Source organism: Triplophysa dalaica, chromosome 9 (assembly GCF_015846415.1).
Source record: "Triplophysa dalaica isolate WHDGS20190420 chromosome 9, ASM1584641v1, whole genome shotgun sequence".
NCBI classification, from domain to species: domain Eukaryota; kingdom Metazoa; phylum Chordata; class Actinopteri; order Cypriniformes; family Nemacheilidae; genus Triplophysa; species Triplophysa dalaica.
Genome location: NC_079550.1, coordinates 14,345,813 through 14,371,650, shown reverse-complemented (window position 1 = coordinate 14,371,650; position 25,838 = coordinate 14,345,813). Strand labels below are relative to the sequence as shown.

Sequence of the window (25,838 nt, the reverse complement as noted above, 5' to 3'; positions counted from 1 at the left end):
CAAATTATTTTGTAATGCAGTTATTCAGTATGCTGTTGTATTATGTTCAGAAGGTTGATTGTTTGAATATGTCAAATTTTTTCATGTCAGTTTTTAAAAGCTGTTTGTTATGTCATCAGATATTATACTTTTCAAATGAATGAATGGGACACAAAATGATACTAATATAATGCATGAAGTAAGTACAGTACAGTACAAGTGATACTTTGCATTAGTAACATTAAAGAGGCTGTAATTTTCCAAAAACTTGTCCACAAGTTTATTTTCTAGAAAGCCAAACATATTCACTTAGTTCAACAAAATGTCACAAGGGAAAAAATGTCCACTTTTTTAGGCTTTTTGATGTATATAGCCAAATTGGAGGCTGACTTATGCGTGCTCTGGTTCAAATGGATAATGAGTGGGTGTTAAAGATGCAGAAAACTAGAAAAGGGCTGTAATTATATCTGCTCTTTCCCTCAAACATCTGAGATCATAGTGATCTTAACGTCTCTGCACACCTAACCACTTGTTAACTGTTCGCTCGTGACTCTTTTAACTATTTAATTTCATAAATAGAAAGAAAAGCATTCCGTGGTATTTGGATGGAATCTCAACTTGACCAAAATTGGAACATTGCACTTAAATTATTGCAAAGTTGTCGTGGTCATACTTCAGCAATTATCATGCGCTATTGGGTTACAGTGTTGTCACTTGGCAGGAGATTGGGCTGTAAAATATACTCCTTTGTCTCCTTAAGGCTATGCGCCAATATTAATCCTTTTCTGACTTAGACAGGTTTGAGAAATAATCAGGTGGAATTGCAACAGAGCTTCTCTTTAGCTTGACTTAAAAGAGCTTGGTTGTTATTCATGATGTATCCCAAACATCCCAACCCAAGTCTACCGATTTTACCAGTGTTGAAATTAACTGGAGACATACAGTACAACATGTCTCTGCTTAAGATCACGACTTTCCCACGCCTTTCGCAGGGAAATAAAGCTAAGGAAACTCGGACTGACAGAGGAAGTATATTACTTGAATTGTCAGTCTCTGTTTTTTTAATTATCATGTTGTTTTGTTTTGTGGAAAGCTTCATTTTTGTGTTCCTGGCAATTTGAACTTCTAAGCTTTGGATTGTAAGTAAAGGGCATGGCGCTACTTTTTTAAAAAATTGGCTTTGTTTCGATCTGAAACATTTCTGATTTGCGTGCAAGGCTGAGGTTTGGTTAAACTATTTTATAGGACACAACACTCTGTCTACACTGATGTTCTTAGCCACTTCTATGCCATGTTGTTACCCCAAATAGAACTGGCTTCACATTTAATTTGTACTGGCGGGATCACTTTGAACAATGAAATGTCATGAATTTTTTTTAGTTGTTCTTTTAGTTTCCTTGCCATGCAAAGTTGAGGTTACATAATATGCTCATTATATTCTTAGAACATGTCTATTCTAAAATTACACCCGAAGTAAGTTTTATGTGGCATCTTAAACGATTTACAATAGGACATAGTCTATAAATTTTACAGCCACCATAGAAATTACACATGTTCCCTAATATTTAGGTTAGTGGTTGACAACATGGTGCATGGGTTATTCAATGTACAGTTTTTTAAATGTAATTCCTTATTTCTGAATATTTACAGTTTTGGTTTTCAAATACAATATAATATGAAAACAGAAAAGTTTAAATATCATTAAGGATATCTTTCATTATGAAAACAAGGATAATATTGAAGAGAAAGAATTTTATTAAAGACACATTTGCCTTACATGCCTATTTGGTACATGTATTATAATTAACAAACTTGGAAAATATGTCTTAAAATAACTATTATTAAATAATTCAATCGACCATTAAACAGAAGATCCTAATTAAAATAAAACAGCAGTGTACATTTAAACACTAAAGTGCTGTCCATGCATACATAATGAGGTCATACATATTCAAAATGTGCAGCATTTGAAAAAGTCATCTAAATTCAATTCATTTTGATTCTACAAGTAAGGTAATCATTTGTTTGTGGATGTATAAAAATGTGTTTGCAAGAACCATACAATTATTGAAAAAGTATAATGCAGGCTATATAAGTTAAATGGAGACTTAATTTATCATTATATATAATTGTACTTCTCTGACACACAGGGCCTGATTTGCTAATACTGCACTGTAAAACTTTGCTGTAGTTTTATGCAGCAGGTTTGCCAGTAACTTACTGTAGATTGAATTACTACTCAATATACTTTCCAATTATGACACAGAAATGCTGCAAAAAATGACAATCTTACTAAGCCTTTTTCTCTAAAAATATTTAAAACTTCTTAAATTACGATGCATTTACATACCAAGAATATACCCAAGATATTTTGTCTTGTTTTATGTAAGAAATATATAAACTAAGTAAGCTTCTGCTTAAACAAAATTGTACATAAAATATACAGTAAGTTACTGGCAAACCAGCAAAGTTTTACAGTGTGGATTTCCTTTCATCTATTTTAAGTATGATATAATAAAGTATATAATTTATCATAGATTTAATGTTTCCATACACCTGACTTTAAAATTCATAATGATTCACAACCATTATATTTGCTTATAAGTGGCCTGATGTTTCTTCTCAGCGACGCTATGTGGTTCCACACAGTCAAAATAACCTTATATAATATAAAAAATCTGTAAGATCCATGTTATCCAAATGCCCTTGACAAAATGCAACTTAAGAACAATTTTACTCTTAAGAAGAAGGAACTGGTGGTTGTTTAGACTTTGACTTCTCATCCCGTTTTGTTCTATCCTGACAGATGAGCCTGCTATGTAAAGTATACTGTAAAAGCTCGAACTGTAATAGTATCTTGCTGTGGATACAGTAACACAACCAAAGCGTAAAAGCCAGATTTCAAAGTTCAGTGATCTTTCTGTTAAAATTATTTTTTTAAACAGTGGGTGTACTCAAAATGTACAGTAACTGAACCCTATGGCTGCATAGTAATTCAGGTCCTTTAATGAAAGAGGCAAACAGTGTGCAAAACCTGCCACGTTCCAGTGTCTGTGCTTCAGAGTTGTGAAGATGATGAGGAGAAAGAGCAGCTTGTTAGTTTTTATTTGGCCTATTACTGTCCTTTATATTTCTGTTTGGTTGGCCCAGACTGGAAATGTGTCCAGGTTGAACATTGCCTTGCCCCAGGTGTTGATGGCTAGAGTGATGCAGAAAATCCCTATGACATTCATTATTATGCCAGTCTTTGCCTGAGAAAATAAATAAATTGTGAGTTAGTTGGTATCTGGGCCTTTTTTTGGTTTGTCAATATGTCTGCATTTGTTTTTAAAGGGATAGTTCACCCAACAAAATATTATGTTTGATTTCAAACCTGTATCACTTTCTTTCTTCACATGAGAAGATATTTTGAAGAAAGTTGGTAACCGCACAGCGCTGGCATCCATTCATTTTTGAACGAACAAAGACCAATGCAACGGGAACCGGTTACCAACATTCTTCAAAATATCTTCTTTGGTGTTCTGCGAAAAAAAAAGAGTTATACGGGTTTTAAATGACAAGAGGGTTGACAAGACAAGAAATGATGACAGACTTTTCATTTTTAAGTGAACTATTACTTCATGAAATAAAAATAAAAGCTACAAAATGTGTGACAAAAAGGTGATAATTCATATCTGGCAGGTGGTTGCAAACTCGTTCTTCTGTATTAATGTTAAATAATCCTCTTTTAAGACATTTTGAGTATAAAGAAAAAGAAAATGAACTGAAATACTGTTAACATTAACATTCAATAACTTACCATGTCTGAAACCTGGAGGTATCCATATGAGAAGACTATTGCATTTGGAGGAGTTGCCACAGGTAACATGAATGCAAATGAAGCGCTGAGTGTGCACGGCACCATGACGTACAGAGGATTCATTCCAACCGACTGAGACTGCAATGAATACACACTTGAAAATAATTGCCATAGAGTTTTTTGTGTCTCTGATCTGTTTTCTGAGCGTGTCATTAAATGTCTGTAACTAAACATTATTCCTAAAGACATTATGACACCCTGTGAGTTATGTCTTCATTGAGTTGTTTTGTTGAAGCATTGCACAGCTAGTGACAAAGCAAACCTTCATGCTTGATCCATGCTATTTAAAGAAAATGTTATTCAAAAGCAAATGCCCCATTTTGCTGAAATCCTGAATTTTATTTTCAGTCAAAAGTCCATAGCATTAAAGTGCATAACTGTCGAGAATCAGATTAATAATTACGTGTAAAAATCTTACCATAGAAGCAAGAACAGGGAGGAAAAGTGTTGCTGTAGCCACGTTGCTTGTGCATTCGGTAAAAATAGCAATTAGGAGGCACAAAATGATAACAATTGCCCAGGGAGGAATACTGTGTAGGGGAGTTAACTGGTTTCCAATCCATCTTGATAGTCCAGACTCCTGAGACAAACAAAGAAGTGAAAAATATAAAATGACCAGCAAATATTTTTCATTATTTGTCAATATTAGTGCATTCAACGTTCTGGGTGCTCAAGCAGTGATTTTTAGCCGCGTCTAATGTGCGATAACCTTGACGTATGCAAGCCAGAGGACAACTCTCACCTCGCTTCCTTTAGCCAGTGCAAATCCTCCACCCAGGAGCAAAACTATATTCCAAGGTAATTTCTTCTGAGCAACTTTCCAGGTGAGCAGAGCTGAACTGGGGACAGTGGTAAGCCGGGGCTCTGTAAATGACAGAACGTACATCTAAATATTATTAACAGGCTCCAGGATTTTTGTTTAGAAGCAAAAGTGACATGTCAAATTCTCACCTGTTTCAGAGCCATTTGAGGACCAGATGAAAATCCGGGGTGGTTTTGATGGCAGAATAAAAAGCAGCACAGCAATGAAGACTGCAACTGTAGCGTCTGTCACATATCTAAATGCAAATGAAATATATCACGGATCAAGTGGCTCTGTTAATGATTTATCATGTCATACATGACAATGAGCTAATCCAAGCCCATAGAATCTAGCGTACTCTGCATCTCTGTTAAAGATGTACGTTGCCCAGCCGGCCACAAATCCTGGATCCCGAGTGAACCACAGAACCACGAGCAAACTGAACAGAGCCAAAACGCTGAGTTCTCCAAAAGACATCGGGCCCATGCGAAGGTGCTGCTCGCGGATCACGTTATAGGCGGCAATTTCCTTTTCTGACTTTTGTGCCCCACAGCCCCATGTCTTCCTAATGCTGGAGAAATATTAAAAACACGGGCTGATAAAGCACAGGATAAAGGTCAAACGTATAAATGAGATATTTCATTCGTACTTGAATCCCATGAAAACAAACTGAAGCCAGAGCCAGGCTATTATTAGCATGATGATCATGTTTGGGAACGCAAAACCAAACCACGAGGCAAAGTTGATGACATCACCATTCTGAGGGAACAGCCTGGAGAGATAAGCATGTATTTGCTTTTGAAAAAGAAACATCAAAAAGGAAAGCTTTTTAAGTTAATGTGTTACAAAAGTACCTACTGGTTCATTTGACCCTTGAGTACTAGGTTGGGGCCAGTGCCAGTGAGTGTTGCTGTTCCCCCAATGCTAGCGGCGTAACACACACACAGAGTCATGCCCTTAGACATTCGTTTTTTGTCTACACACTCTTGTTGTTGGGAAATCTCTGGTGAGACATCCAACATGCGCACCACCACTAAGAAATAAGGAATATACAATCGAGTCCAGTTATCAGTTACTATAATATTCTCCAAATGCACCTAATATTCAGTTCTATCGCCTGTTGGGTGTAACTTGTTACTAAGTAATTAGATAATGTAATTTAATTACATTTCCATTGAAGAAGTAAAGTAAGGGATTACTCTTATTTTTCTTTAATTCATATACAGTTACTTCTGATGTAATTAAAGCGAAATACTGTGTGTAATACATGTGTGTGCAATAGTGTAATTTACGTCAAAAGTCTATCTTTAAAATCCGTGCTTTAATGTGTAACTCTCACAAATGTAATACTTTTTTTCAGTTTATAATACTACTTTATGTAGTTTTATATTATTTATTTGAATGAATTAAAAGAGCCGTTTCATGTCTATTCTTGAATCACTTAACCAAGGTTGATATAGGATATAGAAAGTAATTAATATCATGTAATTAAATACTGTTTGGAGAGAGTCAGTACAGTAATCTAACTACACTATTGAATATGTTATTAGTAACTAGTAATTAATTACTTTTACAGAGTAACTTGCCCAACACTGCACCTGACCTTCTCTGTCTTCATGCTTCGCTGGCTCTTTGTATTCTGTCTCCAGGGCCTGGGACTGCTCCTCGCTGCAGGTCATCTGAGGAAGTTCTGTCTCCTGTTTGTTCTGCTGCTCCAGCACGGCTTGTACTATAGGGACCATCATAGCTGTGGTGGCTGTGTTACTGATCCACATAGAGAGGAAAGCCGTCACTCCCATGAAGCCCAGCATCAGACTGTATTAATACAGAAGCAGAAGTTTAAGAGAAAAGATATCTGCGATTCCGAATTCTATTGAAAAATGACAGTGTCACCCACAGTGCTGGGCGGACCCCAACAATGAGCAGCACTCTGAGGGCAATGCGCTTGTGCAGGTTCCAGTGTTCCACTGCCACAGCCACCAGCAGCCCACCCACAAACAGCAAGTTTGTATCTTTCAGGTACTGCATACACACCTACAGAATCAAAAGAACAAAACCTAAAGCAAATATTTAGATTTGACTAATGGATTTTGTGTTGGTAATTTGCCCTTCGCGGCATTCTTATCATTAGCAAACTCTGGGAGACCGTCTTACCACTTTGGATTGCATAATGCCAAACATGGGGAAGAGGACGGCAGGTAACAGTGCTGTTACAGCTAAAGGAAGAGCCTCCGTACACCAATATACTGCCATCAGTATGATCACATAAGCACAGCTGGCCTCCTGGAAGATGAAAACATTTTCTTTTATAAGCAGCTTGGAAAGTTCATTGAAATTTTAAACAGAAAAGTTTGTATTAAATTGAGAATTTTTTGTGATGTGTGCTCAGGCTGGCATGAACTTGACAAGTTTGTGCGAAACCTGATGATTCATGTTTTTTCAACATGATTTCGGATGATCCAAAGAACATCTTGTGTGCGTCTACGGAAACAAGGAAATCTGCCCTTTTGTACAAAGAAGTTGACTAGGATCATGTCAATAATTTACTTCTTTGATTAGTGAAGCGATGAATCTTCATTCATAAACTCAGAAATATAATGGAGGCTTAACTGGTGTTATTTGAATTATCCTTAGTAGCAGCTGAGAACTGCTTTAAATATGCATGTAATGGTCATGACAAGAACATGATGTGTCAGAAAGGAATTAAGACTTTCTGTGTGTTCCCACGGTTGTACATACACAATGACAAAGGGTTAAAGAAACAATTTTGAGGCACTCTGAATTATTGCACACGGAGGCCTCACAGAAAAAAAATTAGTACCCATGTAGAATACCAAGAATTTCGGTAAAATTTTGTACAGCATTTAACAGGTGTATACATATTAAGAAAGGCACGACTATATGATTAAATAACTTTACAGGTGTGAGCTCAGCACATGATTGAAAAGTTGAAAGCTTTTGGTTTTATAAAAACTTGTTAATTTACGTACCTTTGTGTTGATGACAACTGGGAGTGGAAGAAGTATCAGAGGAGTGAGGAAAAGAACTATTCCGGTCTTCAGGGTCCATAAGGATTTTAATATTGGGAACATCTCAACATAAAGAGAGTTTGTAAAGTCCTGTAAGTTCTACACTGTTGGACATGTCCTTTTAACTTACACTTTGGGGTGGAGAGAGAGTTTGTGTGTGTGTGAGAGAGAGAGAGAGAGAGAGAGAGAGAGTGAGAGAGAGAGAGAGAGAGAGAGAGAGAGAATGTAATTGTTATTATAGACTACGGCAAGCTAAGCAGTCCTTTCATATTTTAATTACCTTGAAGTAATTTGAACATTTTAAATGTGCTGATAATGCAAAAATCCACTTGCTCTTTTTGAGTTGTTGAGAAAACTTGTTCATAGAAACATTTATATAGAATTTTGTACCAACTTTTTAAAACTTTAAATGTTTATTCAAATTAATTTACCAATATAACTAAATGTAGGCTACCGTAAACATGTCTTTAACATTTTGTAGCATTTTAACATGTTGGCTATGATTTGTTTTTATTAACAAACCAAATGATGCAATATTTAAAACACTATTAAAGGTGAAGAGTTATAAGCAATAAGAGACTGTGGTTGTCATTTAATTACAGCAACTTTAATTGCACTCACTTTCGATTTTCTTTTATTTTATTGGGAGAAATAAACAAATACAAGTTTGTCTATAACAGTGTTATTTAGATTGCTCGTTTTCAATTATAATGCATATTGCAACAAAATCAATTGCTAGAGATCGCCATCTAGTGGAATAATGTAAGCAGTAGTTATTTGTCATGGATGGAGTTCATAGAGGGTAAAAATGAAAATGTCTTTATTACGAACAAGAAAAATGCTACTTCATTATTATACTCGCCGTGTAAATAATCAACTGTTACATGTTTCATCTGCATATTTCGAGGACTTAAGTCAATTCTTTCCAAACATCATGCTGTCATAGAAAAAAGCATGGCATGGCTTGTTTTTTATCATTTGTTAGGATTTGATTTGATTTGATTTGATTTGATTTGATTTAATTTAATTTAATTTTTTATGTTATGTTATGTTATGTTATGTTATGTTATGTTATGTTATCTTATGTTATGTTTTGTTTTGTTTTGTTTTATTTTATTTTTATTTTTTTCTATGTTATGTTTTGTTATGTTATGTTATGTTATGTTATGTTATGTTATGTTTTGTTTTGTTTTGTTTTAATTTATTTGATCTTTTCTTATATTTTATTTTATTTTATTTTATTTTATTTTATTTTATTTTATTTTATTTTATTTTATTTTATTTTATTTTATTTTATTTTATTTTATTTTATTTTATTTTATTTTATTTTATTTTATTTTATTTTATTTTATTTTATTTTATATTTCATTTCATTTTACTTTATTTTATTTTACTTTATTTTATTTTGCTGACTTTTATTATGACACAATTCTTCGGGCCGAGAATGACAAAACTGAAGTCACGGGTCTTGGTGCACAGAGATGAGAGTCACGTGAGGCTCAAAACTCACCACTATGGCTTCTGAAGACAACAAAATATTTCTTACTTCTCATTAATTTATTGTGATGTGATATTGGTTCCGAAAGTATCTGAAATACATTGAAACCTCCCGGAAGCATGGTACTTTGCAACGTGATAGCAGCTGATCCACAGCCCAGCTGCTGACAAGCTGCAAACACTACAGAGGTAACGTTAACGTTAAGCATCAACAACAGCAGATCAATCTATTCTTTCTTTATGTTTGATTAACGGTAGTGGTTATGTTTATACATTTTAGAACCAGTTTGCCCAGTTATCCAATGTATGGAGGGTTACTCTTCTGAATATGTAACTTAACTATCGCGAAGTGACGGTTTCCTTATTACAGTATATTCAATGCAGTAAGAGGGGAACTTAAAATGTTGCAGAAATATTATCGTGTAACGTTAGCTCGACGGCGCCACATTTTATTGCACATTTTTATTCCAGTAAAACATCATGTTATAACATACATTTATTCTTAAGAGTCATGATGTCTTGTTTGGTGACATCAGTATGCTTGACAAAACAACACTCACATTTATTCAAATAATATTAAATGATATTAAATTTTGATACATAATTTATTTGCTATTTAGTAGTAATATCTAATTTGATTAACATTTCTCACAGACATTTATATATAATTATTGGACTGTTTGTTTTATAATCATCTTATTTGGCATCCAGTCTACAGAGACAAACGTTTCTTACTTCTGCTTTTTAATTTTGTGTCTAAAAAAGTGTCTAAACTGTTGTTTTTTAGCTTCTCTTAGAGGTTTACAAGTACCACAGTTTGGTTAACTGAATGAGATGATGGAGTGGTTAGCACCAGCATTGGAGAGGGATCTGGGTATTGATCCCAGACAGACTCGACCAAGTCAAAGACCCAATGAACAGGTGGTCCTAGTCCCAACTCGCTGGGTTATGGCCCTGAGAAACAAGAGAGTTACTCGCTGTGCCAAGTATGAGTGCTTCAGCGAAGGGGAAATCTGCACGCTTCTCCAGCGCTCTCAGATGAAATTGCCATCCGGATGGACACGTGTTTGTATCCAAGGTCTAAGGAAGCGTAAACTGGGATACCGATTAGCCAGGGAGCCGGGCTGCCACGGAGAGGGGGTCTCCCAAGACTCCTTCATTACTCTGATGCAAGGAGTATCTCAGTCTAATTTCAGGTACAACACTGTGTTTTTTTATTTTTTAAATGATAAATTAATTTATAAGCCTTTTTATTTGTAATGCAATCATTTGAAAAAATATTAAAATTATTATTTGGAATATTAAATGTTATTGTCTTTTAAACAGTAAAGCTTTTATAATTGTTTTATGATTAAAAAAGAAGATTTTGATAATATTGAAAAATTATGCAGTCATTTGAACTCATATATGTTTGCGCTATACTTTTGTTTATGTATATACAGTGGTGTGAAAAAGTATTTGTCCCTTCCTGATTTGTATTTTTTTGCGTATTTGCATATTTTTGCAAATATTTTTGCAAATATTTTAGCAAATATTTTTTTATATTACTCAAAGAAAACCAGTTAATACAAAATTCAGTTTTTAAATGATGGTTTTGTTTATTAAGGGAAAAAACAATCCAAACATTTCTGATTCTATGTGAAAAAGTAATTGCCCCCCTTGGTAAACCATGAATTAACTGTGATGAATTGAATAAAGTTAAATTTCACTAGCCACACTCGAGCCTAATTTCTGCCAGACCTGTTGAATCATGAAATTACTTAAGTAGAACCTGTTTGACTAACTGAAGTGATCTAAAAGATCTCAAATAGCAACACCGCGATCTAAAGAAATTCAAGAACAGATGAGAAACCAAGTATTTGAAATGTATCAGTCTAGAAAGGGTTACAAAGCCATAACTAAGGCTTTGGGACTCCAGCGAACCACAGTGAGAGCCATTATCCATACATGGGTAAAGCTTGGAACAGAAGTAAACCCTCGCAGGAGTGGCCGGCCTACCAAAATTCCACCGAGAGCTCAACGACAACTCGTCCAGGAGGTCATAAAAGATCCCGGAACAACATCTAAAGAACTGCAGGCCTCTCTTGCTCAGTTAAGATTAGTGTTCATGATTCTACAATAAGAAAGAGACTGTGCCAAAATGGCATCCATGGGTGAGTTCTAGGACAAAAACCACTGCTGACCAAAAAGAACACAAAGCCTAAACTTTTGGGCAAATATTCTGTGGACCGACTAGACAAAGGTTGGACTTTTTGGAAGGTGTGTGTCCCGTTACATCCGGCGTAAAACTATCAAAGCATTTTATAAAAAGAACATCTACCAACAGTCAAACATGGTGGAGGGAGTGTGATGGTCTTGGGCAGCTTCAGGACCTGGACGACTGGCCATAATGGAACCAATAATTCTGCGCTCTACCATAAAATCCTATAAGAGAATGTCCTGCCATCGGTTTATGACCTCAAGCTTAAACGCACTTGGGTTATGCAGCAGGACAATGATCTAAAACACACCAGCAATTCCACCTCTGAATTGCTAAAAAAATAAAAATAAAGGGTTTTGGAGTAGCCTTGTCAAAGTCCGGACATAAATCCAATTGAAATGCTGTGGCAGGACCTCAAAAAGACTGTTCATGCTCGAAGACCCTCCAATGTGGCTGAATTAAAACAATTCTGCAAAGATGAGTGGGCATAAATTCCTCGACAGCGATGTGAAAGATTCATTGCGAGCTATCGCTAACGCTTAATTGCAGTTGTTGCCGCCAAGGGTGCCAAAACCATCATTTAAAAACTGCATTTTGTATTAACTCTGGGTTTCATTTTGTTATATTAAAATTTGTTTGATGATCTGGATCATTTAAGCATGACAAATATGCAAAAGACAAAAAATCAGGAAGGGGCGAATACTTTTTCACACCACTGTAGGTATGTGTTCATATGAACATGTATATTAAGAAAAACATGATTTATTGTTGAAATGCACTTTATCCTTCTGTTTATGTTTTTTCTCATAGAAATATGTGGCACGAAGCTTACAAAAATCATGTGCAACCATATGAAGATTCCATTGTGCAGACACAGGTATCGGCTATAGATGCTGTTCGCCAAGCCCTACAGAAACTTTTTGGCTCCTGCTTTATCTCTACTGAGAGAATATCACCATCCCTATCTCCAGCCAAAGAGAAGGAGAAAGAGTCTCCATTTCCATCGGGCTGCTCAGCTTCCAAACAAAACATTGAAATTTTGTGTCCCAATGTGCTCCCTGCAGAATGTTTGCTTGAGTCAGAGGAGGTTCTGTATGTGGTTCTTCCATACACACAGTACACAGTTCATGACATTGTCACCTACAGTCCAGCTAAGCTGGTGAACAGTAATGCCAAGGTATTGTTCATTTTGTACCAGTTGCTTATAGCTATGCGTGAATGTCATGCCTCTGGACTGTTGTGTGGGGAGCTCTCCTTACTAGACATTGCAGTCGATGAGCAACTTTGCAGTCGCCTTAAGATCTCATTGGCACATTATGAAAAGTTTGGAGAGTACAGGTATGCTGTGCCGTCTGTGTTAGGAAGTCAAGGCCAAACAGGTGTTGAAGCAAATGACAATCAGAGTCATAACAGTGGTGTGGATGGAAGTCTTTGTCAGAAGTGTCTTGATGAGCTCAAATCTCTGGTGCTAGACTGGATCCATGGTAGAGTCAGCAACTTCCACTATCTGATGGAATTAAACCGACTGGCTGGAAGACGTCAGGGAGACCCAAACTATCACCCGGTGTTACCTTGGGTTGTTGATTTCCTTGTGCCATATGGAAGGTTTCGTGACCTGAAGAGGTCAAAATTCCGTCTGAATAAGGGTGACAAACAGCTAGACTTCACTTATGAAATGACCAAAGAGGCTCTAGCAGTGGCTCATGGCAGTGGTGGAATCCATTTTGTTTCGGATCTTGGTGGTCCAGTAGGACCAGGTGGCTCAGGACAGTTAGATCATCTCCATGTTCCACATCATATCTCGGATGTCCTTTCAGATATCACCTATTACGTCTACAAAGCCAGACGAACACCAAAATCTGTACTGTGTAGTCATGTTCGTTCCCAGTGGGAGCCCAATGAATATCCAGCTAGTATGGAACGTATTCAGAGTTGGACGCCTGATGAATGCATCCCAGAATTCTACACAGATCCTTCTATATTTCGGTCCATCCACCCAGACATGCCAGACCTTGATGTACCTCCATGGTGTAACTCCTATGAGGAGTTTATTGCCATGCATAGACAATTGCTAGAAAGTCGAGAAGTGTCTCAGCAGTTGCACCATTGGATCGACTTAACTTTTGGCTACAAGCTATTAGGTAAAGAAGCTGTCAAAGCTAAGAATGTGTGCTTGCACTTGGTAGATAACCACACACATCTCACCAGCTATGGCGTGGTGCAACTGTTTAACCATCCTCACCCACCTCGTCTTGCACCTTACCAGTATTCACCTCCAGAACCACCACATTTTGGTCCTGTCAATGTCACAACGTGGCAGATTCCCCCTCTTGAGACCATGGTGGATGGTGTGGATGGATTGGTCCCTGAAACAACTGGATGTGAATCGAGTGGGTGGTCAGTTGTTGGCCGAGATGAAGACCTTGAGCAAGCTATGGAAGCCTTAGACCTGAGTGGGTCGACATCATCAGCTTCTGTTCCAATTGCTGTTCCTGGTGGAAAAACTGTTCTGGACAATGTGGCTTTGGCGGTTTCCCCCTCTCATGGCTCTTTCCCTGGTGAAACACCAGCAAGTGTCTCAAATACCTTGGGATCAGGAATTCGAGCATCCATGCTACAGAGACCAACCTCTGTAAGTAAAAAACCAGAGCGTTCAAATTTGGAAGATTTTAAGATAAGCCTGCCAGATGGTTTCAAACCTTTGCAGCCTTTGGAAGAGTTAGAAAAACTAAACAACTTTCTGGTTAAAGGGTTACATTCTCAAGTCCGACATAGAGCAGATGAACACACAATGAACAAGAAGGACTCGAGGCATTTTTTGTCAATCACAGACCTTTTCCAGAGAGATATGCAAGCCCTGGGTGTCCTCATTTCTGAGATTTTTTATTCATCAAAACTTCGGGGATTGAGGCCAGGCACAAGCTTAAGTGATCGTTTTCAAGCTTGTTCAAAGCTGTGCTCTACAAACTTTCGTGATGTTCCACTACCACTCCATCATGCACTAGAGACTCTGTTGCAAGTCCACAAGCATCCTTCCAAGACATCCACCTTACAGCAGCAAGGATTGCCGTTTCTTTTCAGATATGACCCTATTTATGAAGGCCTTCCACCACCAAACCCCTGGCAACTTCTAAGTCCTATTCTGTCCCCCTTTCCCTTCCCAGCATATTTCCCAACACTGCACAGATTCATATTCTCCTATCATTCAAAAATGGAATCCATTAACAGTGTTCAGGGTCGTGATATCGTGTTCAACCTATGGCAACAGCTAGAGACACTTCTAAAGGGTGACATCACAGCAGAGGGGCTTGAAATCCTTTTACCCTTTGTCCTGTCTTTGATGTTAGAGGAGTCCACTGCAGTGTACGCCACCTGGTACCTATTTGAGCCCGTATCCAGGGTTCTTGGGCCTCGCAATGCTGCGAAGTATTTACTAAAGCCTCTAGTAGGGGTATACGAGAATCCCAGATGCCTTCGAGGTCGCTTTTACCTCTACACAGATTGCTTCGTGCTACAGCTTATTGTTAGATTGGGTCTACAGGCATTCCTTTCCAGCCTTCTTCCTCATGTTCTGCAGGTAATCACAGGACTTGAAAGCTGCACAGGTACAGGGTCTGAATGGGAGGGCCGTAAGGTTTTAAGGGGAGCTGCTGGTGCCTTAGATGAGGAAGAGGAGGACTTTGAGTGTTGCGATGGCAGTTCGGCTACAGCTACATCATCTAGTAAAGTTGGAGGAGCCAGTGGTGGTGGAAGTGCTGGAGTTGTCGGAGACCAAGGACTTGTGGATTACTCCTCAGGCATCAGTCTCAATGACCAGGTTTTTTTAAACGAAGGTGAGGACTTCCAGAATGGTTTTTACGTGAATAATAGTGCCTCCGGTGCCACAGCAAAATCGCAGAGCCAAAGCTCATCAAACAAAGACCAAGACCAAGAATCTCTCAGCGTGGGGAAACTGAGCGACAAGAGCAGCGCCAGTGAGGTGTCCAATGGAGACCGTGCAAGTTTAAAGTCTGCTGACAGCAGTCAAGATCTAAAGCAAGCTAGTGATGGGGAGGATGCTGGGGAACTGGAGGATGAGGAGGAGACGGCGGAAGACAGAGAGGTTACAATGAAGAGGGTTCCCAGTTTAGAAATGACTCTTTCAGTCACGGAGGAGTCTGATGCAACCGTGGCCACTCTTGAGGGGGATGTCACGAATGGAAGGGTGCACGGAGATGCTGAGAAGAACATGGTGGAGGAGGAGAACGATCATGATCCTTTAGAAGACTCTGAGGAGAAGGAACAAAAGATATTATTAGGTGAGTCAAAGATGTTGCATTTCTTATATTGCTAAAACTATATCTAAAAAACAAAGTTGTTTTCCAGACACTGTTTGCAAAACTGTCAGGTGGCTGTCTGCAAAACTGGGGCCAACATTGACATCTCGATACATAGCTAGGAACCTGCTGCGACTCCTTACTACATGTTATATAGGTAAATGTAATGTCCTGCATACTTATCCAGTAGGTGAAGTGCATGGATGCTTTTGGTTTTTAACATTTGTTGTTTGTTTTAAGGGCCTGACAAACACCAGTTTGTGCTATCAGTGAATGAAGAACATAGCCTTGAGAGTGCTGGAAGTGTGTACGAGAAGAAGCCAGTTGTTGGGGACCAGACTGCACAACCTGTTCTTGAGTCTCTTATCTACATAGCACATCTTTATGGGGAACCTGTTTTGACCTACCAATATCTGCCTTATATTGGTTACCTGGTAAATTTCTGCATCTCTCCTTCTAGTCAGCTAAACAAAATACCAGTTGGAGACAAAGTGTTGCTTGTGTTAAGAATGATCATATAAGGGCGGACTGTAGTTCAAAGGCTTGCACAGGTTTTCTATATGTAAACGTAGATTCATTTTTCTCAGAAACACTTGAAGTGAGATTAAATGTGTTCGTAAATTGAGTGAAATCCTCATTATTTGTGATCGACCCAACTTGTTTATTTCTTGTAATAATTTTTGCTTTAATGTTGCAGGTCTCTCCACCATCATCTTGTCGTTTGAACACCAGGAAGGAGGCAGGGCTTTTGGGAGCTGTAGTGCTCACTCAGAAGATTATAGTGTTCCTGTCAGACACCACTCTAATGGACATGCTAATGAAGATTAACCAGGATGTTCTGCTGCCTCTGCTGGATTTATTAACTTCAACAAAGATGGGGTAAATCCTTACAATAAAACTTTAAAACCCACACCAGAGCTACTCTTTGCTACATTTATTGTTTTAGTAGATGCTTTTATCTATACTTTCAGTACAGTGCATTCTGGGTCCTATGCATTTGATTTATTTGTTTTAGCTAAAATTAGCTTTTGTCGTTTGATATGTTTCGGTGTATAGATTTCCAAGTGGAGTGCAGACTCGTTCTGCTGTCTGTCTGAAGACTCTGGGTCTCATGGCACTGATCTGCCTGCGTATCGGCCGAGAGATGGTACAGCAGCACATGGCAGAGACCCTCTGCAGGTTCTTTCAGATTTTCTCCTTGCTGCAAAGTCTTGGAAGTCAGGTAAGCAAAGACAACACACAACAATGTAGTATAAATACAATATATAATGTATGATGCAATATTCATTATTTTAAAACAACTGTATGCGTTATTATAAAACAGTGTTTACCCTATAACTCCCTGAGTGCTGCAAAATAGTATTGCTTTCTGTTCAGAATTACGTTTTTTTTTACCAACTAATGTTTTAGTTACGTTTTCATTTTATGAGTTATAGTAACTGCCATAAATAATATATTTAAATGTAAAACAAGCTTCAGAGCTTACAGTCTGATTTATTTATTTTGCTGTGCAGATGGGAAGTGCTCCTTGTAGGGAGGTTGGCGACTGCACATACCTGAATCTGTGCATTTCAGATGGAACAGAAGTTTCCTGTGAGCTTGGAGTCTTAGAAGAACTCCAGGCTGTGTTCAATCCTGAAATGGCTTATGCATCATACATTCCTTTCTACTGTCTCATTGGTAGGACACTTTTGTGCTGGGCAACTTGAAGAAAACAATTAAAAAATCAATATATTTGTTTTAATTCCATATACTTTTGGAACTTGTATTTTTAGGTGATGCTGCGATTCGCAAACTGGTTCCCAATCACGAGTTGGTTTGGAGCCTTGCTCAATCATATCATGAAAGCGCAAGTCCAGGTACACCAGAAGCTAACCCTGCTGGGGGACAGAGAACATCAACTGTGGGCTTATCTCCTAGTGTGTGCCACCAGATGGGTCGCAGCCCATTCCCTGCTCCCTCCTCCACATCCACACCAGTAGGTGGAGACATTCTGCCAGAGTCAGGTACCTTTGGAAGCCATCTGGTGGGAAACCGCATCCAGGTACCTCGGGACACTGAAGCCTGTGGAAGTCCAAACCTGTCGTCTTTAGAAACATGGGGACGGCCCTTCGTTAGCCATGGTCCTCAGGCGAGTCTGGCCACCACTGCACTTTCCTCAACTGGACATTCTTTCTCTCTTTCCTCCTCCTGGGTACTGGGCCCCACCCCAGAGGACAGTGCGCTTAAACAAGATCTCCCGCGCAGTAGCCGCTCTCTTCAGGGTAACTGGCTTGCATATTGGCAGTACGAAATCGGTCTCAACCAGCAGGACTCGCATTTCCACTTCCACCAAATCCGTCTTCAGAGTTTCCTGGGCCACTCAGGTACAGCTAAGTGTCTCGCACCACTAGCAGGGGAGGACTACTTCCTGTCAGGGAGTAAAGACAAAACGGTGAAGCTGTGGCCGCTTTATAACTATGGGGATGGCACACGAGAGGTTGAACCGCGGCTGACATACACAGAGCATCGCAAGTCTGTGTTTTTTGTTGGACAGCTGGAAGCTTTGCAGGAAGTGGTGAGCTGTGATGGCACTGTGCATCTCTGGGATCAATTCACAGGTGAGAAAATAAACAATAATTAATTTTAACATCTGACAACAAGGAGAGTTTAACCTATTCTTTTCTTTTAAGAAAAGGGTATGAACTATGTGCATTTATTAAAACGTGAAGTTTGACGACATTAAAATGTCACATTATTAAATCTCCTCAGAGTGTTGTTTTTGTACAGATTGTTTTGACACTGTCAAAAAAAAGCTGTCAGTCGACTGAAAGCTTTTTTTTTTATTAATTCCCACTCTTGTCACTAGGTAAGAATATACGTAGCAATGAGGCTCTGGATGGAAAGAACCCTATCACAGCAGTCACCACTATGCCGGCTCCTCACTGCAGTGTAGTGTTTGCTAGCGCTGATTCCGTCCTACGTTTCATAGACCCACGCAAACCTGGCCTGCAGGTATTATTGCTTTTCTCACTAACATTATTCTCCAGTTCATCAATATCTGTCTAACACTACATGGCTAATGGTTTGTGGACAACTCCTTCCATGGCCTTTAATTCCAAGACAAATATTAATGCTAGAGTGAGCATACAATGACATCCTGGAGAATAGTCTGCCCCAACACTACTGTTTGGGAAGGTGTGTTTTATTTTCCAGCATAAGTACACCCCTGTGCACAAAGCAATGTCCATAAATCTGATGTGAATGAAATAAGCTGACATGCACAAACCCCAAACTCGATCCATACAGAAACAAATCCCACCAGTCATGTTTCAACATCTACAATAGTGCAGTCTTCCCAGAAGAGTGGGAGTTACTTTAGTAGTAATGGAAGGATCAAGGCATTTCCCATAATTTGGAATTAATATTTAATTCCCACAAATGTGTATGGTGTTTGGATGTCCACATACCTTGGTCTATATAGTGTACTATAAGTCACGATCTTCATCCATTAGTGTATTGTACACAATAGTGTGGAATGAGATGGATGATGTTTAAATCTTTCCTGTGATGTTTTAATAGAGCTATGTTTTTCCTTTAACAGCATGAGTTCCGTCTAGCCTGCAGTAACATGAGTGCTGGGCTAATCCGCTGCCTGGCCGTCAGTCCCGGTGGACGCACCATTGCGGCAGGTTTCTCTACTGGATTCATAGTACTGCTGGATGCAAGAACAGGCCTTGTGCTGAGAGGTTGGCCCGCTCATGAGGGCGATATACTGCAAATGAGAGTAAGCATGCATGCACGCCATTAGTTAATGTGTAATGTGAGAACGTGCATTCAATGGCATGCACTGAAGTTTTCTTTAGATGTAAACAAACATTGTGTTGGTGTGGTTTATGTGTCAATATCATGTTGTAATATTTATAAGGTTACACACTATTTGAAAAATTGCTTAATCAGAAACCTTGTTGTGAAAAACCTAGAAATATTAGGGAGGATTTACAAATGTTGATTATTTAATTTAGTATACAATTATATCATAAATTAATTATTTTTGCTCTCTGAAATGTCCTCTAGTATAGAATTGTCAAAAAAAAAACTTCTAATCGTTGTTTATTTAAAGAGAGAAATCTTTTCACTCATTTATCAAAATCTACGTAAACCCTGAATCATGAAGGTCTGGATGATTACAGGAAATGGACCAGATCACAATTTTAGCATGATTCACGTCAGTACTTTTGTACAATGAGTAAGTTGTACCCTGTTGGTTTGTTCAAGAACCGTCAACAAGAAACCAAAACTAAGCAAACTATATTGAACCCTGATTTTTGGAGTCAAAGGTCTGTCTCTACCCCCAGAGGCCCATGTTTGGGCAAATACAGAAATTAGTTACTCATTAGGGCCAGTAATATCAGCCCTCAATGTTACTGCACATGACCTAGACTTTTATTCGCTTATTTTAGATGACTGCATATCACAACATAAACGAAGATCAGTCTTAAAACCAATGCATATTTTAAACAGATTTTCTTGCTATCCATTACTTCATGAATGTGTTTGTTGTTTTGTAGGCAGCAGAGGGAAATTTACTGATAAGCTCCTCTTCAGATCACACATTGACTGTTTGGAAAGATGTGGAGCACAAGCCACTGCACCAGTACAGAACCCCATCTGACCCCATTCATGCGTTTGATCTTTATGGTGCTGAAATTGTGGCAGGCACTGTCGCCAACAAGATCGGTGTATACTCCGTTCTGGACAACACAGCCAGCCTGGCAGGATCAACCAAGCTCAGCACAGAGAACTTTCGTGGTACGCTCACAAGTCTTTCTGTACTGCCCACCAGGAGGCTTTTGCTGCTCGGCTCGGATAATGGTGCCATCAGGCTGCTGGCTTAAATGAACTCTTCAGGCTCTTGTATTGTGCTTTTTCAGAGAAATATATTCTTGCTGTGCAACTATTGGCTTATTCCCCAGAGTGAAACAACTTGCCTACCATGCACAAAGGGATCTCATAGAGGGAACAAGAGTGATATTTCCATTTTAACCTTGCTCAAGAGAACTTAAAACCTCACTTTTGTAAGTGACCGAAACAGATTGCCTATATTAATTCATACAATCATTTTTTTTAACCATTTTTAGGGCTCATGCATAACTGCACTAGTTGCTCTATGTAATAATTAACTCTGTTAATCCTTTTCATAACGAAAACTGTATGATGAATGGTTGAGATGAGCTGCTCAGGACCCAAGTGTGGTTATAGTGTAGTGTTTACACTTTTCCATAATGAGTGAACACTCCTAAGATAACAACAACACTGTGAGAATCACAGGTCAGACCGTGTTAATCACATCATATGATTACATTCACCGGATTTGCAAATATGCATTGTTCATGAGACATTTGTAGTGCTCCATATTAGGCAACTTTTTCTATAGATTCTATATAAAGTAAATTTCTGCATTCACATCAATGGAGCATACACAGTTGTGATCAAAATGTGACCTTGGTCTAGTCCAGTGATTTGTCACTCTGTTACTGTAGACTGAATTTGTGTGCAAACTCCAGATATGCAATGGATCCTGAGTTTGGACCCTCTAATATATAATAAGTATCTACTGCTAGAATATATGGATCAATTTGATGCCGTGTTAACCTTGGATGATGTAATTCACCATTGTTTGTCACATGAAGCCCTTGTCAAATGACGTTACATTTTACACGGAAATATGTATGTTTGTATATACATGACATTTATATATATGTATCTATGTACAGTATATCTTTTTGAGCCTAATGCGTATCTATAATAATACTTTGATGCAGCATCTGCTACAGTAGGTCACCTAGACTAGATATGAACTCTAAAAATTAACCAGTTTAAATTATTAAGAACTCCTCATTTTAATCCCACATTAACTCTGTAACCCAGAAATTAGGTTTGATAACATTTGGTTTTCAATTTGAATGTTATATCAATACTGCTTGATTCAAGCCTAGATAATTTATGGTTGTGAAAGTCTGAAACAGGGCAATGTTACATTCTCTAAAGTAAGTATGTCCTTTCACACTGTGTACTATTTTAAGTATTTCAAAATTTTACTTAGCACTTCTTGATATTGACAACATGCTAAACTGTTTTTGAAAGATCATGAAAGTTTGACCAATATCAGTCTACTGGAGCAAATGGGTTGTCTGAAGTAACGCTTGGCATTGCTCTTTTATATTTAGTATTTTTTTCTTTTTTTACTTTTAAATATAATTTTCTATATACTCACTAAAATGAGCATTTTCAATGATTTAAAGTAAAAGAAAATGATCAGAAATGTGTCTTGATTTTTTTTCACACAATTGATGTGTTTCAGCTGAAGCGAGTTGATTGTTCAGATGATTGCTTTTGCTTTTAAATGTGTTTGCTTGAAAGCACAAGAGATGTCATTCGAATAGGCTAAAGTCCGTTTTACATTTCAACTGCTTTTTAATGTAGGAAATTTTATCAGAAGCCTGCGGACAACCCGAGGTAACGGCTAAAACGTCACTGGTTTATTTCTCTGGCATGAGATCAGCAATATAAAAGCCCTCTATCCAATAAAACCTTTTAATAAATGTTTTGGCAATGCTGGATTGTCATCTCCACCTCATTAATCTCCTACTTATCTCGACACATTGTTAGCAGTGAGATTATGTGACTCGGCAAACTTTGTCGTATGAGTTTATATAATCTACCTCATTTAGACTCCTGGCAGATCAACACGCTCGAGTTAGATATTTGACCCTTCATTGTTTACATAATATATTAAGAGGTGGTACTATGAGCTACATAAGGTAAAGATCAATGAAAGTTGAAATGTAACTGCTTACGGCAAGACAGTCAACCCTTGCAGCAAAGAATTTTCCCATTGCCTATTTGACGTGTTTCTTTCCCAAATCAGGGCTGGATCCCACATTGGAAATTTGCACGGTAAGCTTGCAGTTTTGCGCCGTTAAATACTTAGCAAATCCTTGTTTGCAATATTTTAGGGTGCGTGGATGAAGGAAGTAAATCTTTTGTCAGCTCTTTTGTAAAAAGTAATGTAAAAATGTAACATAAAGAGCTTGTTTATTGCTCAAGGTTTAGAAGGGTTATAAAATGTATATATGTTTTCAAATCAATTTATGTATAGCTTTTAGCCTGAAGGTTTAAACAAAATGTGTGCAATGGCTAGCAGACCTTTAGCCGTGTAAAATATATTATTGATTATTTGACATCATGTTTTCCTCAACGAGTGAATTAAAAAATCTACTTAATATACTAAAATATACTACTTTTTAAAAAGTGGTCTGTTTACCGGTTGATCTTAATATTCTAGACACCACATCTACAGTGTGTTTGAATATGTGCCTCACAAATAATTTCACTGTAAAAATTGTGCTTCTTTCGTTTGGTTTTTAGATTAACTGCTAGACAATGAACTTGTGTTGTCTGATATTCCTCATCCTTTGCTATGCCAAGCAGGGCTGGACGGTAAATTGCCCAAATCTCACTTTTTTATGCACCGTAATACAAATTCCATAACATTCAAATGCCCTGAATTGACCCTTTTGCAGGAAGATGCTATTGAATCTGACAGCGGACCGCTGACGACTAGTATACCAGGATCAGTAAGCTCTCACAATGCACAGTGTAGCATCATTGAAGGCATACACAAACTCAGACCTTTGACGCTTTCATCACATTGTCCTTCTCAGGATTGGGAGGACAATCTTCACCACCACGTAGCAGAAGCACTCACAGTTGCTCCAGATGGCCTCGAAACAGATGTTCCTACTCCCGGGCAGAAAGATGGCTCCTCTGAGGAGGATCTCGATACACTTTGTGATGGTGAATTGACCAGCCAGCAGATTAAGCGGGCTGTAGGCAATGGCATCATGAAGCTTGGATTTTCGTACTTAGAAAGTTTGAAGCCAAGCCCTGAGCTGCCCAATGTCATAATCTCACCTCTAAGTTTGTCTGTAGCATTATCACAGCTAATGTTGGGTAAGTTCTGAAATAATATATGATTTCGGTTCATTTAGATATTCATATGAGCTGGGTTCTTTAAATGCTTGTTGCTCTGAATCTCAGGAGCGACGAATGAGACTGAGGAGCTGCTTCTACAACATCTGCATGCTGACGAACTGCCCTGCTACCACACTGCCCTCAGCACCCTCCTGCATAACTTTCAAAAGAAAAGTCTAGCTATTGCTAGCCGCATCTATCTCCAATCTGGTGAGATTCACGTACACACACATTTACCAACCATACAAAGGCCAATGCAAATTATATACAGCGTTGGAGATTCACTTTTTTTGAATTCTGTGCATCTCAGGAAAGCAAAAACCATACACCATAGCTCAATCAAATGATCTTTTAGTATCATGAGTAGTTCATATCAACTGTGAACAATTATTTGTATTATTTTTCTCAGGATTTGAACCAAAACCGGAATTTATGGAAGATTCTCTGAAACTGTATGACTCAGAACCTGCCACTTTGAGCACTGTTGATGAGGTAAATGAATGGGTTAAGAAAGCCACAAATGGACACATTTCAAAGTTTTTGACCAGTCTTCCTGTCAACACTGTCATGATGCTCATCAATGCTATGCACTTCAAAGGTCAGAACAAACACCTGTTAACAACCTTGTAGTTCAGTGAACCATGTCTTGCATTACTCACATCTGTTGCAATATCCTCTGCTTGTTATTTCACTAAATCAAATAAGATACTAGAGCTAAGGAGTGCAAGTGAGTCAATGTTTTTCTGTGGCAGGAGAGTGGCTCACCCGCTTTGATCCTAAATTCACGTCCAATGAGCTCTTCTACATGGATGAAAACAAAATTGTCAATGTGGACATGATGCTTGGTGTAAAGTACCCTCTCAGCGTTTTCACCCATCTTGAGCTGGATGCCCAGGTTCTTTTTATCTCTCAACTTTTCATCTTTATAAATGTATTTATACGTGGTTTTAATAATGGTTGAAATCTTGATGTTTCACTATTTGTGCTTTTGCCTCTTGTGACTTCAGGTTGCTCGATTCCCTTTTAAATCCGACAGGAGTCTTCTGGTGGTCATGCCAACATCTGGAAAAGTTAACATGTCAGCCATCGTAGCTAAACTCAATATCTCAGATGTTTACACTCGGTTTCCACGAGAGCGAAACATGCTGGTCAAACTCCCGAAATTCAAGCTCGATTTCAACCAGGACCTCAAAGACGCCATGACAAGCATTGGTAAGAATCACCTTTAAATCCATGTAAATAATGACTTATTTCTAAAGTATTTACAACAAAAAGGTAATCCAAGACGATATCTAACTCCGTATTAACACATTTTATATTCTAACGAATACATAATTTCAACCCAGGTCTAGGAATGCTGTTTAGTAAGCCAAACCTGGGCCGTATCTCAGATGGCCCCTTGTTTGTGTCCAGTGTGCAACATATGTCAAGTGTTGAGATAAATGAAGAGGGGGCAGAGGCTGCTGCAGCAACAAGTGTGATCATATCACGTTCCAACCTGTCATTTACAGTCAATCAGCCATTTTTCTTCGCCATAATGGAGGATTCAAGTCAAACACCATTATTCATGGGAGTCATTACAAACCCCAACCCTGGAGCATCCACTATAGTTACAAGCCCAGCCAATCCTGATAAAAAGGGCTTTACTGATGACAAGCCTTTCGATGTTCCTCCGAAGTAAAATCTTTTCACACCATTTTCCGAATTAGTTCATGAGAGATCTTTGTCTGTGCAGTTGATTCTCACTGGGAGGTGAATAACGGACAACATCTTACAAAGACAAATAAACCCTACAGATAGTTTGTCATTTCTGCCCCATTTGAATTGTTGTTTTCCTAATGATTGAATCCTATAAAAGTTTTTATTCATTCTTGTTTTATCTTATATGGTTTTACGAACATATTCTTTCTTCACAACAATAACATTTAAATAAAGCAAACATGTTGCCAAATTGTGTGTTTCTAAACCTTTTCAAAGTGTCAACTCTTGCTGTATTCACTCATTTTTTGCTGAAAGCTTCAATTTCTGAAGATTTGCAAATACACCAAATTCTCTATAGATTAAGTAACGTAGACTGTTGTGCAAAAAAAATAAGTTTTACCGTGTAGAGGAGGATGTTTGTTACAAAAGCTTATCCAAA

The 25,838-nt window shown here is 38.2% G+C and overlaps 3 protein-coding genes across 4 annotated transcripts; 2 read left to right on the top strand and 1 right to left on the bottom strand.

The window, feature by feature from the left end:
* Positions 1–1,711: 1,711 nt before the first annotated feature.
* Positions 1,712–7,811, bottom strand: slc13a5b (solute carrier family 13 member 5b). Its single transcript, XM_056757593.1, has 12 exons — positions 7,631–7,811; positions 6,795–6,923; positions 6,538–6,674; positions 6,244–6,455; positions 5,499–5,673; positions 5,290–5,412; positions 4,999–5,211; positions 4,790–4,896; positions 4,581–4,702; positions 4,257–4,418; positions 3,779–3,916; positions 1,712–3,230 (listed from the first exon to the last, which is right to left on the bottom strand). Exons 1-12 carry the CDS (start codon positions 7,730–7,732, stop codon positions 3,105–3,107), a joined length of 1,746 nt encoding a protein of 581 aa, XP_056613571.1. The 5' UTR covers positions 7,733–7,811; the 3' UTR covers positions 1,712–3,104.
* A 1,324-nt stretch (positions 7,812–9,135) lies between these two features.
* Positions 9,136–21,986, top strand: wdr81 (WD repeat domain 81). Of its 2 annotated transcripts, XM_056756563.1 has the most exons (12): positions 9,136–9,355; positions 9,954–10,362; positions 12,177–15,664; positions 15,732–15,839; positions 15,923–16,116; positions 16,380–16,561; positions 16,739–16,904; positions 17,197–17,362; positions 17,458–18,282; positions 18,531–18,676; positions 19,266–19,448; positions 20,233–21,986. In XM_056756563.1, the coding sequence occupies exons 2-12, from the start codon at positions 10,001–10,003 to the stop codon at positions 20,557–20,559; spliced, it is 6,147 nt and encodes a 2,048-aa protein (XP_056612541.1). In that variant the 5' UTR covers positions 9,136–9,355; positions 9,954–10,000; the 3' UTR covers positions 20,560–21,986. The 2 variants fall into 2 exon arrangements, with proteins under 2 accessions (XP_056612541.1, XP_056612542.1); XM_056756564.1 differs by lacking the exon at positions 9,136–9,355 and having other exon boundaries at positions 9,849–10,362.
* A 489-nt stretch (positions 21,987–22,475) lies between these two features.
* serpinf2b (serpin peptidase inhibitor, clade F (alpha-2 antiplasmin, pigment epithelium derived factor), member 2b) lies at positions 22,476–25,649 on the top strand. Its single transcript, XM_056756565.1, has 9 exons — positions 22,476–22,621; positions 23,093–23,164; positions 23,248–23,301; positions 23,389–23,677; positions 23,765–23,908; positions 24,108–24,296; positions 24,451–24,593; positions 24,706–24,910; positions 25,045–25,649. The coding sequence occupies exons 2-9, from the start codon at positions 23,108–23,110 to the stop codon at positions 25,377–25,379; spliced, it is 1,416 nt and encodes a 471-aa protein (XP_056612543.1). The 5' UTR covers positions 22,476–22,621; positions 23,093–23,107; the 3' UTR covers positions 25,380–25,649.
* Positions 25,650–25,838: the final 189 nt, after the last annotated feature.